Source organism: Eulemur rufifrons, chromosome 6 (assembly GCF_041146395.1).
Source record: "Eulemur rufifrons isolate Redbay chromosome 6, OSU_ERuf_1, whole genome shotgun sequence".
Lineage (NCBI taxonomy): Eukaryota > Metazoa > Chordata > Mammalia > Primates > Lemuridae > Eulemur > Eulemur rufifrons.
In genome coordinates this window covers 73,413,039-73,426,319 of record NC_090988.1, presented here as the reverse complement: position 1 = coordinate 73,426,319, position 13,281 = coordinate 73,413,039, and the positions used below count along the sequence as shown (strand labels likewise).

The window sequence follows — 13,281 nt, the reverse complement described above, 5'->3', positions numbered from 1 at the left end:
CTGTGGTTCTAATTTGAATTTCCCTGATGATTAGTGATGTTGAGCATTTTTTCGTATGTTTAATGGCCATTTGTCTACCTTCTTTTGAAAAGCTTCTGTTCATGTCTTTGGCCCACTTTTTAATGAGCTCATTTGGTTTTTTCCTTTCTTGCTGATTTGCTTGAGTTCTTTGTAGATTCTGGTTATTAGCCCTTTATCGGATGTATAGCTTGCTAATATTTTCTCCCATTCTGTACGTTGTCTTTTTGCTCTGCTGATTATTTCCTTAGCCATGCAGAAGCTTTTTAATTTAGTCAAGTCTCATTTATTTATTTTTATTGTTGCTGTGATTGCTGTTGGGGTCTTCTAACTGCTGTGTGGAAAACAGATTATAAAGAGGCAAGAATTTGAGCAGGGAGAGCAGATAGGAGGTTATGATACCAGTCTGGTGGTAGGTGGCAGAGTGAACCAAGGTGCAGCAGGGAATGTGGTGAGCAGCGGTCAAATTCTGAATACATTCTGAACATTGAGCAAAGAGGATTTATTGAATGTGTTCAATAAATAATTGAAAAGATTTACAGGCACTGTGAGGTTCTAATAACTAAAAAATATTGTGGTCTTTCAGTGTAATTCCCTTATTTCTGTAATCCTTAAGTAGGATGGGAACATTAGTAACAGAAAGTTCTTTCTTACACCATCTTAATATGAAATGCTATTGGGAAAAATAATGAAAATTAGTGGAGAATATCTATTGTTATAAAATGAAAGCAAAATCACCACATACTCATTTGACCATAACTGTTTTGTTTTTTTGTTTGTTTGTTTGTTTTTTTATTTCATCTTATTACGGGGGATACAGAATCTCAGGTTACATATGTTGCCCATGTACTGCCTGTCCCAAGTCAAAGCTCCAGGCGTGTCCATTCCCCAGACAGTGCACACTCCACCAAGTTAAACTATTAAGCTTGTAGAACATAAACAAATGCTTTAAAACTCTAATATGAACCATATCCTGAGGGAGTCGTTTTATAACATTAGCAAAATGTTGATTTCATAACAAGATTAAGTAGAGATGTATGTTTTGGTTGGCTGGACTCAAATTATGTTGGTCTTAATTAGCCCTGTAAATTTAATTTCATTCTTTTTCTTTTTTTTTTTTTTAAAGACAGGGTCTCGCTCTGCTTCCCAGGTGTGATCATAGTTCACTGCAGCCTCGAACTCCTAGGTCCAAGTGATCCTCCCGCCTCAGCCTCCTGAGGAGCTGGGACTACAGTTAAGAGCCACTGTGTCCACCACTCCTAGCTATTTCATTTCTGTGATTTTACAGAAGTAATGGGCATGGATAAAATCAAGCATCAGTTGCTTGTTAATGTGGATTTCTGTTTCCTTGTCATTTTCCAACATATTGAGTAGAAAAAAGTGTGGGCAATGGTAGTGGGGCTTCTTGGATTAATAGAGAAGATTATTGCCACACTAGAATTTAAAATTCAGTGTTACCTGAATCAGCACTTTCTAGAATGATTTTGTGAGTGTGTGTATGAGTGTATGTGCATATATATGTGGGTGTGGGGATGGGGCAGAGTGGTGTCCTGGCTTTGTGAGCTGCTCTATGAAAAGTAGAATTATAGGTGATAAGATGTCAATTAGAATAAATGAAAAAAAATCAAACAACAAAATATTCAAAACTTCCCAACTTGATTGGCTTTTTTAACCAATCATTTTCCAAATATATTTTACCATGCAACTTTACCCCCCCACCCCTCCCACCCCTGCCATCTTTTGCTCCCTGCCTGAAACTTACTAACATCTTGCAGAACTAGTGTTAGATGGAAATCTCTACCCACTTTTCACCCCAAAGGCCTCTGTGCCTACTGTGGTAATTAAGGAAGAAAGCTAGGGATTAAGACCTCCTGCGTTGAAATTTCAGTTTCCAATAGCTAGCTATGTGACATTTGGCAAGTTATTTTATTTCTTGGTAAATCAGTTTCCTCATCTGTAAAAAAGGGCTGATAATAGTACCTAACCTAAAGTGTTATGAGTACTAAGTGAGATAAGACAGGTAAAGTGATGTATAATAAGAAAGAGTTGAGTAAAATATTGTTTTTCCATTTTGCCATGAGAATCATATTTTGATGATGATAGAAACAGCTGTTTAGTGTAGATATCTCTGGGCCCAGCAGAATTTGGTGTGAAAGATAAGCTTAGTGAGTGACTGAATAAAGCAATGAGCAAATATTTGCTGAATCCCCATGATGTGCTACGAGCTGTGATGGAGCTACGCACCTTCATTTAATTCAAAAATCCTGCAAAGAATGGATCATTGATCGCAATTTATAAATAACATCATTGAGGCACAAGGAGGTTAAGTAATGTGCCACAATACACACCTAGCAGATACAGGAATGAAGATTTGACCAATGTCTGGGTGGGAAAACAGCACTTCATCGAGGATACATACACATCCTATTAGGCAATAGCTATTTTTCCCAATATGCAATAGTTATTTTTTCCAGTAGCATGATGTTAATAGATGTAAGTGATGTTAGTAGAAACTTCCTGCTCTGAATCCTAGCTCTCATTTGGAAAAATGAGAAATATCAATCCTAAATGAAACACTGACCACATGCAGTTAACTCTGCCCCAGCATTAATATTCTCATGGGGTAGCTCAAAGTAGTTGACTATAAACAAGAAAACCCATTAATCAGATGCATTAATCAGGTATCAAAACCTATTGGTACTTGGGATTTCTCATGCAATAATCAAAGGAATTCTGGGAACTGGTATTCTACACTTTGAAAGCAATATTAAAGAATGTAACTTCTTTGTGTTTAAAAGAGACAATGTATTGCTAAAATGTTTATTCATGTTTTATTTAATTTTACTTTGGTATATCTGGCATTATGTTGCTTGACTTCTGTTCAAAGGTGATTAAAAACATCTATATTATAGATAGGCAGCTGACTCTAAAAGAGTATTTCCCAGCCAGGTATTACACCCAGGTGGATGCTTAGTGATACTACAGTCTGCTGAGTATTTATCCTCCACCTGCATTATAAAGGCAAACACCTCATCATTTGTATGTGTTTTAACCTCTTCAGAAGCCGAGTTTTCTCTCCAGCTTGAATGAATGATAGACCGATGCTGAGGGGGTGCTATTCAGTGTGAGGTACAATGCTTAGAGCAATATAAATATAAATCAAGTATTAACAGATCAAATGATTGAGACACACCAAAATGATGAAGAAAGAACTGTGGAGTTAAAGCATCCAATTATACTAAGCATTTAGAGAAATTGCTTTTAATATTTGGGATGGCAGGTTGTCAAAAATAAGATACATGGATTTAAATGGAAAGGTCTGCATGACTAGAGTAACTGTTAAACTATTAACTTGTACTAATTTGGGAGAATAGTTAGTGAAGGATGCTGTGTAAACTTTACCAACTCTATGGATATTTGGGGCAAGGGAAACTTCAGCCTTTGGTTTTGGTTTTCTTATCAGAAAAATAAATGATAAGACAGGTGGAGCATCCCAAATCCAAAATCCAAAATGCTCCAAAATCTAAACTTTTTGAGCACTGACATGATGTTCAAAGAAAATGCTCATCAGAGCAGTTCGGATTTCAGAGTTTCAGATTTGGGTTGCTCAACCAGTAAGTATAAAGTGAAAATATTTCAAAATACAAAAAAAAAAAAAAAAAAAATCTGAAATCTGAAGTACATCTGGTCCCAAACATATTTGGATAGGGATATTCGACCTTTAGTAATCACCTTCAGAATTAATGACTATAGGAAAGACCTTTGTACTCTGAGTGTATTTGTTCTGATGAAACGTTCTTTTTGATGTTGTATAACGATTTGGACCTGCTGGTGGCTGTCTTTCTTTAATGAGGAAACTTAATAAGCCAGCACTGTTTCTACACCACACACATAAAAAAGAGTATTACGAGAAACATGACTAATTTGGAGTCATTCAGAATGCTATTATAAATAACACAGCTCATGGTTTTAAAAATTATGAAAATTTAACAATGCCCATGTAGAAAAACCATGATATAGTTTTTAGGCTGGAAATTCTTAATCTTCTCCTCACTTAATACTTACCTGGACAATTCTTAAAAGGATGAATACCAATTTCACTCCCCAGACTCCCTAAACTTATTCTCTGGAACTGAGATCCTGGGAGTTTAAAAGGCCTTTACTTAGGTTATCTGAATGTGTAGCCAGAGTTGAGAACCCCTGATATAGGCAATGTATTCCCTATTGAAAACCCAGGTATTAATTTCTATAGGTTATAAATAAATTTACTCTGAGGTTACAAAATTAGTGTTTGGGCAGATTAGCATCACTATTTAATTAAATCTGGCTTTAATTTGTTTCTATTTAATTTCTGAAATGAAAAGTCCCAAGTTCAAAAGCATTGTTCAGGGGCAAGGACAGCGAGCTATATATCCAAATATAAATCTTGCTCTACTAAAGCAAATTTTATGTGATGACATCAAAAGGCAAAAGAGTAAATTCAGTAAGTTTATCATTGTTGTGAAAAAAAATAAATAAAATTTATATTACCCACTAATGAAGGGTTAGGATAGAATCTTTCAGTGTCACTAACGTTCCAGATTCTGAGAGCCAAAATTTGATAAACCTTGAAATAGTAATATAAATGTTCTTATTCATAGAGAATTGAAAGAAATTTTCAGAAGACTTACAGCAAAAATGGTTCTTTTTTTTTTTGGTTGTGGGATTGTTGCTCATTATAAATCCTCTTATATTATTTGAATTTCAAACTGTACAATAAATACCTTACTCATTTTTTACTTCAGAATATTATACTGACCTGTCAAGTTAAAGCCAAACACAAACTGTTTTTTTTTTAATTTTTAGGTTTAAAGAACACAACTTAGCTTTGAAGAGCAGAAAAGGAGAATGGAAATATTGGAAATCAACTTACCCAAGCAAAAATCACTGAGGTCAGCAAAAGAACATTTGAGCACAGAGTCGTTTTTATTTTCCTCAGTGTTAACTGGAAAAAAAAAAGATACTTTAGTTTCAGGAAATAAAAGCAACAGAAAAATAACCATGGTGATGGATGTCCAAATGATTGCCAAACGAAGAAAAATTTTAAGTTAATGAGTTTAAATTAGTTACTTAAAATTTCACTTTCAATAAGGGAAAAACATTTATGTTATGTTTTAATACCTTCCTCCTCTTGAACAACTGGCCAGTTTCCTCACTGAACCTGGCTATAAGCTGATTATAATATGTAGTGATTTTGCAATAGCATCAAAAAGAGAATTTTGGTATTTTCAGGTTATTCAGAAAAAGAAGCCAGCCTAAGGAATCATAAGAAAATACATTCTCCTCATAAGAAAAAAGCTAGAGAAGGATGGGAAAATAAAAACAAACTCCATCCACAGTATGACAAGAAACATAGTTATATTTGGACTCTTGACTGTTGTAAAATGGGATTGCCTAAGGCATAGTGGTGTATCTCGGATGGGCAGAAGTGTGTAGAAGAATGTCGAAGGGCAGCCACAAAAATTTATTTAATGTGGCATCTAGCTGGTGTGTACCTAAATCTCAGTGCTTGCTTGGCAAGATTTGGTTGCCAACACTTGTCCAACCACATCTTTATGGCTTTCTTGCCAGTAGTTAAAATCTTTGTTTTATTTTGTTTTTAAACTGAGTTTATTATGGCTGACATTTTCTACTTGAATACTAGTTATAAGTTCTCACCAGGCATGGGACTCATTAACAAAAGGGATGTAAATAGTGGCAAATGCACCAGTGATTCACGTAGCTGGGTCTGTCTTCCACTGCAAGCAGCAAGCATTAGGTCCAGACTCCATGGGATTGGTTACCTTCAAGGCAAGGAAGGAATGAAACACATCTGGCCAACAAATGGCCTTTCATCTGACTGGGACAGGGGACTGGCACAGGTACTTCCTATTCCAGCCTTCTTCCTGAAGAACTCTGTGAATGCTAGCCAAATCGAAAAAGGAGAGAAGGAAGGTTTTGGAAATGCTTACTCTTTGTACATTGAGCAAGAAAACAAGAGTTGCTGCTCACCTTGTTCTGCTTTGTCAGCGGAGATTAAGGTTATAGAAGTGGGAGCCTGAGAGTCACTCTCAGTTGACTGGAAGAGTGAGGTAGACTGGCTCAGGCTCTTTGAGTAAGCGTAGCTCTGGGCGAGGCAAGGCAGGGATCTCCGAGAAGGTTTTAGTGAAGTTTCTTTTGTTATTTCACTCTTGCTTATATTCATACCTGCAAATCCAAAAGGGTGCATATTAGCAATAAGAAATAATCAGCAGAGGTCAACAAAATATTTTAATTCTTGTAATGGCCGTTTCAGGAAAGTACTCCTGAAAAGTACCCTACATATTAGAACTAATTGAATTAGTTTTGCTGGTATTTTGTCATGGAAAGTGTTTGAAATTTTTGTCCAATAGTTATGAGAAATAAACACCTCCCTTCCGAGTTTGAGCTTTCACCATTCTTTCTAAAGATTCTGTGAGAAAAGAAACTGAAGTTTAAGTTCATTTGGGGAATTATGACCATAATGATTTGAATTGTCTTTACATATCTAACAGCATTTAGGTTTTCAAGCATAAACATAAAACAAAACCTAATGCGTAAGTATTCAAATTACTATTACGAAATGGAGCACTTCTTTCTCTACCCTCCACCTCCTTGAACACACAATGTACTAATAGTGGATCTGGAGGCTGGAAAGAGCATAGTATATTACAAAAACTGACCAGCAAGCAGGGATCAAGAGAGAAGCACTCCTCTGTTCAGTGTAAGAGTCACTCCCCTCATGCAGAAGCTCATCTGCTAGGAATAACAATGCCCCTTAACTGGACTGGGGCTCCATAAGCAGAAGCCCCCATACACAGTGCACTCCGGAACACAATGGCACCCCTTCCATTTCCATCCACCTTCATCTCTCCCTGTTATGTCAATCCCAGGTCAATCCTCATCCCCAGAACTCTAATCCTCAACGTCTCTGCACACTGCCATTTCTGACATCTCCCACCCAGACTATTACAGTACATCCCTGGGAACTCGCATTAAACATCAGAAAACCCACTTAGTATCTTCTTCAGCTTTTTCTGGGGATAATCCATTTCCCTGCATAATCTCACCCAAACCCAGCACTGCCCTACATCCCTCGCCAATGACACTGCTTCTCTTTCACCCATTTCCAGGGGAGGCTCTTTTCTTTCCACAGCCTCAGGTCAAACTGGCTTGAGACAAAGTAGATATCCTCCTTGATCCTAATTGCCTGTTTCAGTTCATTCTTTTTCATCTCTCCTTTCTAAAAAGAAGTTTTCAAATCTCTGTCATTAAGCTATTCTTCTACTGTTCCTTATTGCTGTCATTTTCATTTACTAATGCCAGATTCTTTCCTATCATTTGTGAAAAATTTAGCTTCTAAATCACCGCTCTCTTATTTTCTTCTTAACACTCATTCCCATTCATACCATATATTTTACTTATTTAGTTTGTTTATTCCTGTATATCTCCCTGGAATTCAAGCTCCATGCTGGCACTGATTTTTGTTGTTTTGTCTACTGCATTGTCTAGAATAGTGTCTAGAACTGTGTCTAAAATAGCTTGGTTCCTTGGAGACCCTCAACAAATATTTGTTGGATGAATGGAAATTTGGGAGTAGGCTGCCCATGTCTAGGACACTGTGCATTCCTTAAGGGCAGGCTTATCTCTTATCTTCTTTGTGTCTCCATTGCCCATTGCCAATGCCTGGCACACGAGTGAGTGGTGTTCAGAAAATGTCTGTGGAATGAATGTTTACTTATAACTTTCAGTTCTTTCAATAACTTTAGTGTCTCCAGCAAGTCTATAAAATAGAGCTGTACAGCCCCACTTGTTAAACAAGGGAACTAGGTCAACTATGAGATCTCTACAGAATTTAGAGCTATAAAGTGTTGTTTTTCATAAAAAATGGTTATCACAATCCCCATTTCATTTTACCTGCATAGATGGAAACTATTAATTATAAAGCTGCTTCATCCTGAATCACTCCCTAAAAAGTTTCTTATTGACTCTTGAGTTGACCAATTGGATATGTATGCTGTTTGCATAATGTGAATAAAACCAAGAAATCACCTCACTTCAGTGCTGACTTTGGACTTCATACCGCACAAGGCAAAGAAACATCTTAATGCAAACTGCGTATTACATGTCAGGCTCTATAACTGGTACATTTATTTATCCATTTTTTGGGCTATTTATTTTACACAAGTAAATTACAAAAAGAAATTCACACTGCAAAAGGTTTTCAATTATAGAGGTAAATAGAATAAAAAGTAAAAGTCTATTTTCACTCTGATTCCTAAATTCCAATGTCCTCTCTAAGTGAAACAAATGTTATCAGTTTACTGATCTTTGTCTATGTATTCACATATATAAGCATGTATAGAAATAATTTTCTAACAAAAATGGGATTATACAGTGCATCACATTACATATTTGCTCACTTAGTATGTCTTAGATACTTTTTAATTTCACTCCATATAAATATATCCCAGATTTTTTTTAGTTAAAAGGCAGCTTTGCTGAGATATAACTCACATGCCATCAAATTTTCTCCTTTAAATACATAATTCAGTAATTTTTAGTATATTCACAGTTGTACAAACATCATTCTAATTTTAAAACATTTTCATCACCCCTCCAGAAAAAACCTACATACCTATTAGTAGCCACTCCCTATTCCCTCTTCAGCTTGGTCTCTGAAAACCACTAACCTACTTCTTGCCTCTATGGATTTGTCTATTTTCTACTAATGTGTGGATTGTTTTAATTTCATAATGGTACCCTTGGAAGTACTACAGCTTTTAATTTTGATAAACCTCAATTTATCTATTTTTTTCTTTTGTCGTTTGTGCTTTTGGTGCCATATTTAAGAAATCATCTAATACAACGTCATGAAAATTTACTCCTTTGTTTTCTTCTAGGAGTTTTACAGTTTTAGTGCTTACATTTAGGTCTATAATCCACTTTGAGTTAATTTTTGTATATGGTATGGAGGTAGGGTCCAACTTCATTCTTTCGCATGTGAATATCCAGTTGTTCTTTCACCAGTTGTTGAACATCCCATTCAATTGTCATGGTGCCCTTGTCAAAAATCAATTGACCATAGACTGATGGGTTCATTTCTGGAGTTTGAATCCTAATCCACTAATCTATATGTTTATCCTTATGGAAAAACAACAATGTCTTGAGTACTGCAGCTTTGTATTAAGTTTTGAAATCAGGAAATGTGAGTCCTCCACCTTTGTTTTTCCTTTTTCAAGAGTGCTTCGGCTGTTCTGGTCTCTTGTATTTCTATATGAATTTTAGGATTAACTTGGTAATTTCTGCAAAAAACGCAGGTGAGATTTTGTTAGAGATTACATAGAATCTATAGATCAATTTGGGGAATATTGCTGTCAGCTATGTAAGAGGCAAATATTTTCTCCTAGTCTGTGGCCTATACGTTCATTCTCTTATCATTGTTTTTTGAAGAGCAGAAGTTCTTAATTTTGACAAAGTTGATTCTATGATTTTTTTACATGGGTCATGCTTTTGGTCAGGTATTTTAAAGTATTCTTTATATAGTTTTGCATATCTAGTAGTCTCCCACCTAACCCTTTGGCTGCTAATGTAAATGGGAGTTTCTCTTCCATTATATTGGAGTTATAAATAATCTACTGTATTATTTTAAACCACAAAGTAAAATGTTGGCTTCAGTACAGAGGTATAAATATATATTTTTTAAAGTTAAGGATGCATTACTCACTTTCTAGCTTTTTATTATTTTTTGCTCAATAGTGTTTTGGATTTTGTCAAATTTTATAAGATTTTCTTCCAGAGAAACATCTCTCAACAAAGAGCTTTCCTCAGCATCATAGAGGGCAAGTGTCACCAACACGCCACCACAGTAACATCTCTGTCATTCCGTGAGCCATGGCTGTGTCCACTTCCTGGGGAAGAAAGGGAGGAAAGGTTCTTTCCTGGGTGCTCTATCTCAGCCCCAGGGTAGTGGCTTCTCTTTCTGTCTGCTATTGCTATATTCTTTAGAATTCTCTTTCCTTTTCACTAGTCAATTCCTAATTACTTTAATCCTCTATTATAGTTAACAATTACATTAAACCTTCTGTGTCCAAATTACTGTGTTGTTTCCCTCTGCGTCAGACCCACTGATACATATTATTCTACCCTTGTTTCTACTTTTGTTTATGTCTTAGACTGATCATCTCTTAGTTGGATGGAGCTCTTCCTCTAATTGATTCCTCAGGAAGGGTTTGGAGTTACAGTATTCCCTGAGTTTTTACACATTGAAAACTCCTTAAATATAATCTCAATACCCAAAGAACAGCTTGACTAGATATAAAATTATTGCTTCCATGTTCTTTCCTTGGATTTCTTGAAAATGTAGCTCCACTTTGTCTTGTTTTATACTTTGGTGTTGAGAAATATCATGCAAACCTGACTTTCTTTCCTTTGTAAAAGCTTGGCTTTTTTTTTCCTGGAAGTTTAGAGGAATTTTTTGAGTGTAATAGTTCAATAGAGTATGTCAATTTGCCCAGGAATAAGGTAAGTGCTTTCAATATATAGGTTCGGGTCTTCATTAATTTTTGGAAAGTTTTATTGTTTAAGTGTTAATTCTGTTCCATTGTTCTGTTTATATTTTAGGGGCTCCAACTATGCATGCATACACACATATACATATACATGTTGGATCTTTGTTGACTATGTCCTGTCTAATAGTTCCTTTTTGGTACTTTTTTAAATCTCTTCTAATATTTATTTTTATTCTCTTGGCTGTTTTTGTTTCGCTCCTCAATGTCCTTTATTATATTTTTAGTTGAATCTATTGTCCTATTGGCCACCTTGGAATCGAATCTTCAATTGAAATGATTTTGCCTTTCTTCAATTTTTTTCATGAGTTTGGACAATTCTATTTCCACATTTTCTTGTATATTGTGCATTTCTAGCCTGACTTTTATAATCTATGATTCAAAGTATTTTTTTATATCTGCTAATACTTGTTTAACTCTAGTTGGGTTGTTGTGTAATAGTTTTCCTCTGATTAGTCATTGGCTTTGGCAGAATTTTCAGTAATTGAAATGGTTTTATTCTCATCTTCTGTTTTTCTTCACATATAAGCTATTTATACATGCTGACTGCTATTTCCTGACCACTTTAAAATGTATTATATTTTCCCAGACCAGCATAAACAAGAGGTTCTATTTTGGCAGCAACATTCTTCTCACAGTTCCCAACAGGCTAGATTTCAGCTACATCAAACAGCTGCCAAAGTCATTCTTGTTGCGGTGACCAAAGTACAGGTAGAGGCAGGCAACTGCTAATTCAACTTACTCGGCAATACAGGTGGATGTGGTGTTCCGGGGGTCCAGTGCTTCCAATTTCATGCTGATCTTGAACTTGTTGCTTGCAGTTCTGTAGGACTGCTTGAAAGAATGGTATTTGTCCCAGGTTAAACAACCCACAGGTGACCCCATAATGAAGCAACGAAGGTGCCAAAGACTCTCACAGGCTAAAACACTATAGCAAATCATCATTTCTCAAAGTTTCTTCCCTAGTAGAGCAGCACAGGGTCCCTTTGGGCTATGCAAAAAGAATTAGATGTTACATTATTTCCTTTCATTCATCTCTTCAGCTAACCTTCATAGATTGCTTCACTTCAAACAATGTCAGAAGATTTGAATGACAGTAAAGTCTGTGTACTACGACTGAACAGAATAAAAATCATAATACTCCAAAGTTTAAAAGTGAGAGTTTTCACATCCAACAGTTCATGTAGTCTTCTTCACAATGCTAGCTCCAGGATGTCTGCAGCTTCTTGATATTGGGATGCAGACTCTGATAGGTGACCACATTTGTGTTTTTTTAACATCATTCCACTCTATTACTTCAGGCTTGGCAGTGGCAGTGGCAGTGGCAGTGTAGGGAACAGGGCAGCTCACTCCCTTCCTGTTGCCATGTGTCCACTGTGCAGGGAGGGAAGGAGAGCTACCCCAGACTTTTCTTTCTTTTCTTTTAATTTCAGAGTATTATGCAGATACTAACACTTTGGTTACATAAATTGCCTTTGCACCATCTGAGTCAGAGCTATAAGCATGCCATTCCCCCAGACAGCGTGCACTGCATCCATTAGGTATGAATTTGCCCACCCCTCCCACCTGTCTGACACTCGATGAATGTGATACTACCCATATATGCACATTAGTGTTGCTCAATTAGTACCAATTTAATGGTGAGTACATGTGGTATTTGTTTTTCCATTCTTGTGATACTTCACTCAGAAGAACAGGCTCCAGCACTATGCAGGATAATACAGTAGGTAGTTCACCATTTTTTTTTTATGGCTGAGCAGTACTCCAGGGTATACATATACCATATTTTACTAATCCACTCATAGATTTTGATGGGCACTTGGGTTGTTTCCACATCTTTGCAATTGGGAATTGTGCTGCTGTAAACATTCAAGTGCAGATGTCTTTTTAATAAACTGTCTTTTATCCTTTGGGTAGATACCCAGTAGTGAGATTGCTGGATCAAATGGTAGTTCTATTCTTAGTTCTTTGAGGTATCTCCATACTACCTTCCATAGAGGTTGTACTAGTTTGCAGTCCCAACAGCAAAGTATGAATGCTCCTATCTCTCCGCATCCACGCCAACATTTGTCGTTTGGGGACTTTTTGATAAGTCCCCAAAGCCATTCTCACTGGAGTTAAGTGGTATCTCATTGTGGTTTTGATTTGAATTTCCCTGATGATTAGAGATGTTGAGCATTTTTTCATGTTTATTGGCCATTAGTCTATCTTCTTTTGAAAAGTTCCTGTTCTTGACTTTTGCCTACTTTTTAATGGGGTTGTTTCATATTTTCTTGCTGATTTGCTTGAGTTCCTTATAGATTCTAGTTATCAGCCCTTTATCAGATATATAGCATGCAAATATTTTCTCCCATTCTGTAGGTTGTCTATTAGCTCTAATGATTGTTTCCTTGGCTGTGCAGAAGCTTTTTAATTTTATCAGGTCCCATTTATTTATTTTTGTTGTTGCTGTGATTGCTTTTGGGGTCTTCTTCAAAAATCATAAATTCTTTCCCGAGGCCAATGCCTGTAAGAATTTTTCCAACATTTTCTTCTAGAATTCTCATGGTTTCATGCCTAAGGTTTAAGTCTATTATCCATTGTGAATTGATTTTTATGAGAGGTGAGAGGTACAGACCTGTTTCAGTCTTCTACATGTGGCTATCCAATATTCCCAGCA

General features: G+C 36.2%; 1 protein-coding gene across 1 annotated transcript in view; it reads right to left on the bottom strand.

Moving 5' to 3' along the window:
* Window positions 1–13,281, bottom strand: part of ANO3 (anoctamin 3) — a 355,086-nt gene that overhangs the window by 165,111 nt on the left and 176,694 nt on the right. Inside the window, exons 3-4 of the mRNA XM_069471200.1 lie at window positions 6,049–6,243; window positions 4,931–5,002 (exon numbers count right to left, since the gene is read on the bottom strand). Coding sequence (XP_069327301.1) covers window positions 4,931–5,002; window positions 6,049–6,243 — 267 coding nt within the window. The remainder of the gene's footprint in view (window positions 1–4,930; window positions 5,003–6,048; window positions 6,244–13,281) is intronic.